The sequence below is a fragment of the Macaca fascicularis genome, chromosome 11 (genome assembly GCF_037993035.2).
Source record: "Macaca fascicularis isolate 582-1 chromosome 11, T2T-MFA8v1.1".
NCBI classification, from domain to species: domain Eukaryota; kingdom Metazoa; phylum Chordata; class Mammalia; order Primates; family Cercopithecidae; genus Macaca; species Macaca fascicularis.
Genome location: NC_088385.1, coordinates 130,949,001 through 130,955,000, shown reverse-complemented (window position 1 = coordinate 130,955,000; position 6,000 = coordinate 130,949,001). Strand labels below are relative to the sequence as shown.

General features: G+C 43.1%; 1 protein-coding gene across 1 annotated transcript in view; it reads right to left on the bottom strand.

The window, feature by feature from the left end:
* The window catches only part of DNAH10 (dynein axonemal heavy chain 10), a 176,708-nt gene that overhangs the window by 131,492 nt on the left and 39,216 nt on the right, over nt 1-6,000 (bottom strand). The window contains exons 14-18 of the mRNA XM_045366751.3: nt 5,564-5,689; nt 4,553-4,725; nt 3,461-3,612; nt 1,080-1,244; nt 175-382 (exon numbers count right to left, since the gene is read on the bottom strand). Of these exons, the coding sequence (XP_045222686.2) occupies nt 175-382; nt 1,080-1,244; nt 3,461-3,612; nt 4,553-4,725; nt 5,564-5,689 (824 nt within the window). The remainder of the gene's footprint in view (nt 1-174; nt 383-1,079; nt 1,245-3,460; nt 3,613-4,552; nt 4,726-5,563; nt 5,690-6,000) is intronic.

The following is a 6,000-nucleotide window of genomic DNA, read 5'->3' as shown; positions in this document are numbered from 1 at the left end:
TCACAAGATCATGAAGGTCATCCCTCCACTCTGTGAATGCCCTTCAGCCAGAAAGCCACGGGACCGTCCATCTGATTTTCATTCTCCACCTTGCCACCCCCTCTAACTGTCCATATTTGTCAACTGTTTTAATCTACACACACCATTTTAAAACATGTGACAAGAGGGACTTACTTCAGAATGAGCTTTGTCAGGACCTCATAAATTTTCTTTTCCCAGTATTCGTAGTAGGAGGCCAGCCTGGGGGACTTGCCTGTGTTGGTGTGGACGACCAGGCCCTCAACTTTAGTCAGCAGCGGTCCAATGGCAAGATACCACCGGACCATGTGGTCCACGTCTCTGGCCCTTTCTCGCTCAATGTGTTCAAAAAATTCCTTCACACCTAGAGAAAAAGACGTCTTTTAGAGCTGTCCATGAACACAGGGAAGGACAGCACTGAGAAGGCAATCCAAACATGAGCTGTGTGTCTTCAAAACAACAAAACCAGCCTCCAACCTCGGCCCAACGCAGAACGCAAGTCAGTATCAGAACACGCGCCAAGCAACAAATAAATGACAACCAGCTACGCACATCCAGAAGGTGGCTTTTATAGCTTTGGGCAATCTTGTTTTTCTTCAATTCCTTGTTGACATATCTTGAATTCCTTTTTGGCTAGTCTAAGACCACTTAAAGTATCTTTCTTGAACAAGTAAATGTGAGCCCATAAAAATCGCAACTCGCTTTACTGTTACAAAGTTATCAACAAAGTACCATAGGCTTTCACAGCTGAGGTGGGAGGATCACTTGAGGCCAGGAGTTCAAGACCAGTCTGGGCAACATAGTGAGACCCCATCTCAGAAAACAAACAAACAAACATGAATTGGTTAAACTAAGCAATATAGAAAACATGACAAAAAGTAATAGCTACCCATGATTCTTTCAAGTAAATGACTGAGAGCATTAGAAATGGTTTTATGCCATTCATGGAATATACAAATACATACGTGTATTTATAGATACATATATATATACACGTGCATGTATATACAATATATTTTTTCATTAATTCCATAACTGGAGAGCCCAGAAGTCAGATCTACCTGGGAGTTCTTCCTCGCTTTTAGCAGCTGGATATTTAAAGAGATTTATGGCCTCTATTAATGTCAGCCTGGAAGAAATGTCATCTGCATTCTTATGAATCTGGTGGACGAGAGACTCAAATTTCCCAATGGCCTGTTTGCAACCAGTTATATAGTCACCAATACCTTTGAAGAAAGAAAGAAAGACATTTGGCTTCCAACCCTGTCTTTCCACATCCCCCCTACCAATGTCTGTGATGTTAATACTGGCATCCCTTCCTAGGAAACACCCTGCTCATTCCAACCCCTTGGGTCTTTGGGGTGACGCAGATCCACTTTGAACCCTAAGGCACTGGGACAAGGACTCTGGAGCCCAGAATCAACCAAGCAATGCATTTTTTCTATTCAAATGTTACACAGTCCTGGCTGCAGCACCATGGGGAGAAAGGGACTATCAACCGTGCTATCTTCTCATTGCTGGAGCTCTATGAACCCTCCACTCCGCACCACCTGCCTGCAACCTCCTCTGGCCTGGAGCTTAGATGAACAGCAAGAACATGAACAGTGAACTCGGGCTAAGTACTTATGATCAGTCTCACTTTATAAAAATAAAAACCCCAAAATGGATCACAGGCTGTACTGTGAAACACGATAGTACAACCTTTTTAGAAACAAAAACCACAGGCGAGAAAAAAACTTATGATTCTTAGACTTGAGAGCAAAAGTAGAACCCATTAAAGGAAAAATGGATACGTTGGACTTAGTTGAAATGTAAAGCTTTTGCTCTACCAAAGGCCCTCCTATAAGAAGGAAACGAAAAGCTACAGAGAAGGGGAAAATATCTGCAAACCACACATCCAATAAAGGACGAGTATCTAGAGTATACAAAGGATGCTCAAAACTCAACAGTGAAGAAAACAAACAATCTAATTAGAAAATAGGCAAAAGACAGAAAAAGACATGTTGCTGAAGAAGCCACACACTTGACATATTTGCGCTTATTAGCACATGAAAAGATGCTCAACACCATTAGCCATTACAGAAGTCAAATCAGAACCATGAGGTATCATGACACAGCTATCAGAAGGCCAACATTAAAGAAAAAAAAAGTGACAGCAAAACTGGCCAGGATGTGGAGAAACCGAGTCACTCATCTATGGATGATGGAAATGTAAAATGGCACAGCCACCCTGTAAGACAGCATGACAGTAAAACAAAAACAAAAACAAAAAAAGGCTGAGCGTGGTGGCTCACACCTGTAATCCCAGCATTTTGAAATGCCAAGGCGGATGGATCACTTGAGGCCAGGAGTTCGAGACCAGCCCAGCCAACATGGCAAAACCCTGTCTCTACTAAAAATACAAAAGTGAGCCAGGAGTGGTGGCAGGCACCTGTAATCCCAGCTACTTGGGAGGCTAAGGCAGGAGAATCGCTTGAACCCAGGAGGTGGAGGTTGCAGTGAGCCGAGACTACGCCACTGCACTCCAGCCTGGGTGACAAGAGCGAAACTCCATCTCAATACGACAACAGTAGCAACAACCTTAAACTAAACACACAACTACCGTGCAACTCAGCAACTGCACTCCTGGGCATTTATCCCAGAAAAAGTGAAGACTCATGTTCACACAAAACCCTGTATACAAATGTTTATAGCAGCTTTATTCATAAGAGCCAAAACTGGAAACAACCTAGCTGTCCTTCAAGAGGTGAAAGGCTGAACAAACTATGGTACATTGATATCGTGGAGTATTCTTCAAGAATCCACAGACTGTTGACACATGCAACAACAAGGGCAGATCTTTGAAGACTTAGGCTGAGCGAGAAAAGCCAACTCAAGAAAGGGCTATATGTTATCTCATTTATATAACACCCTGAAATGACAACATTACAGAAACTGAATAAAGATTCCTGGTTGCCAGGGATTAAGGAGAGGGCAAGGTCGGGAGGGAAGTGGCCTTGACAGTACTCGCTGTGGTGTGAAGATGCTCTCTATCTCGACTGTATCAGTGTCAGTGATCTTCTAGTTTTGCAAGACATTACTACTTCAGGAAAATGACTAAAGGTTACAAAGGCTCCCTCTGTAGTAATTCTTAACAACTGCATGTGAATCTATAATTACCTCCAAATTGAATTTTTAATTAAAAAAAAAGAAAGTAAAGGTGATCTTCTTTTTGGAGAAATGTGCTTTGGGTCTGCAGAGTGTGAAAACGTCACCCTTCTTATCTTCATCCCAAAGACAGCCTGGAGATGAGTTCTAAGTTCCACAATGTGTATTTCTTAACCCTCAAAAATTGTTAATTGTGTCTATAAACATATGAAAATGGTAATTCAAATAAAACAACCTAAAAGAATCACTTTGCATCCCCAGGTGTAAAAGGCAATCAATAGATGAATGACGTTACCCAGTGAGTTCCAGTTCAACCTCTTATATCCAGACCGAAACACTCGGAGTAGCTCCTGGGAATGGTCGTTGAGAAGCACGGACTCTGCCTCGTTTAATGTTCCTATGAGTGTGTGATAATGATCCAACATGCGCTGTATCCCATCTGTGTACCTGCACACAACAGGAATGTCATAAACCTGAGGAGACCACCTTTAAGTTCATCAAAAGCTTTTGCAGTCAAGAGATTACAAAAGACCATGGTCTCGATCAAGACCAACCTTGACTGAGAGATTTGCAGAAATTTAAAACATCATGCTTCTCATTAACTTTCTTTTTTGGAAAATATTGGTTACTTCTCATTGAAGATGTTATTTATATTACATGAAATAGGTTTACTATTGTTGATCCTTTGATCCTTATTTTAAACTTTTCTTTTTTTTTTTTTTTTTTTGAGATGGAGTCTCGCTCTGTTGCCTAGGCTGGAGTGCAGTGGTGCGATCTCGGCTCACTGTAACCTCCACCTGCCAGGTTCAAGCAATTCTCCTGCCTCAGTCTCCCAAGTAGCTGAGACTATAGGCATGAGCCACCACGCCCAGCTAATTTTTGTATTTTTGGAGACGGGGTTTCACCATGCTGGCCAGGCTAGTCTTGAACTCCTGACCTCATGATCCACCTGCTTCGGCCTCCCAAAGTGCTGGGATTACAGGCATGAGCCACCGCACCCAGCCCCATATTTTAAACTTTTCTTAGCTTCAATTTTTTTCTTTTATTATTTATTTATTTATTTATTTATTTTTATTTTATTTATTTTTGGATACAGGGTCTCGCTCTGTCCCCCAGGCTGGAGTGCAGTGGTGCAATCATGGTTCACTGCAGCCTCAACTCTCCCAGGTTCAAGGAATCCTCCCACCTAAGCCTCCCGAGTAGCTGGGACTACAGGTAGTACCACAACGCCCAGTCCTTAGCTTCCATTTCTAACGTGGTAAGAATTCATCAGGATAAAACCCACAAAAACAAAAACTTTCGGAGGGGTCCTCAATAATTTTTAAGAGTGTAAAGGGGTCCCAAGACCAAAAACCTTACTGCTAATTTAAGAGAAGAATGTTTTTACCTAAGGAATTTGTCTTCCTGGAGCGCAACATTTCTTGCTAATTCAGGGACAGTGAACCCCAGCTGCTCTAAGTACTTCGTTTCATTAATAATCTCCCTGAGAGCAGGTGAAAAGTTGATTGCAAAAACAGCTCCCCTTTCTAAAGTCAAAGGCTCCTCCGCAGCGGTGGAAGACTGTGGAAGAGACATTCCATCAGCACGGCCAGGACAGTCCAAGAGACAGTTGGATCAACACAACCCATACCAAAAGTGAACATGAAAAAGATCAACACTGGGCCCTTGATCCCCAACAGACGGGGGTGCTGGCTGGAACTGGCTGGAATATGTACTTTGTTTGGTGAACAGAGATTTTAAAGAATCAATTCAGTCGCCAGCATTTGAAAATGGAGCAGTTTCACCTAAAAATCCCTTCTGCCTTGAAACACTGGAAAATCTGACATGGAACAGTTGCCTCTTTGGTTGGATCTGAGCACACCTGTTCCCTAGGGGTCCCACCTGGCCCCCTCCACTTGCTTTGGTCCCTACATCAGGATTTCAGGAACCAAAGACCTAAAACTGCCAGGCCGCATCTTTCCTCCCTACTGGCAGGTGTTCATTCACGGAGCATTCGCTAAGTGCCAGGCCCAGCGCTAAAGAAGAGGATGAATCGGGGCATTTTTCTGCAGGTTAAAGACGGCCAACTGTCAGCTCTGTTTCATATATGGCTCAACCAGCCCTTTGCTTGTTTACATCATCTGATTTATAAAACGCATTTCATAAATAAGGAAACGGAGGCTCGGTGTTCAGCCACTTGCCCAAGGAGTCAGTAGGGCTGCCCGTTTCCAGCCCACGTTCTAACCATGGCATCGTGCTATCTCCACTCTTTCCTTTCTCCTCCCTCCCTAGCCCTTCCTTGTCTTTGATTCTGGAAAGTGACCCAACTTCATGAATGTCAACAAATCAAGCCTTGAGAAAATGTGGCAGACGCCATGGTCTCACGCGGCAGTCTGGAATGAGGGCGTGGGCAGCGCACCTTGGTCAAAAGGCTCTTCTTCATGAGGGCCGGCAGCACCTGCTCCGTCGCTTCCATCCACTGCTCGTACTTCCTGTCTTCATACTCCTTCATCGTCTTACCCACTTCCAAATATTTTTGTTTGACCTATCAAAGAATTCAAGCAACTGTCATTTTTGTCCTTGAAAATAACATTTTTCATCTTGTTCTACACAATTTATATAAATTATAAATATAATATATAAATTACTATACATAAACATTTATTTTTATATACTTTTTTTTTTTTTTTGGAGACAGAGTCTCACTCTGTCGCCCAGGCTGGAGTGCAATGGCATGATCTCAGCTCACTGCAACCTCCACCTCCCGGGCTCAAGCAATTCTCCTGACTCAGCCCCCTGAGTAGCTGGGATTACAGGCACACGCCACCACGACCAGCTAATTTTTGTATTTTAGTA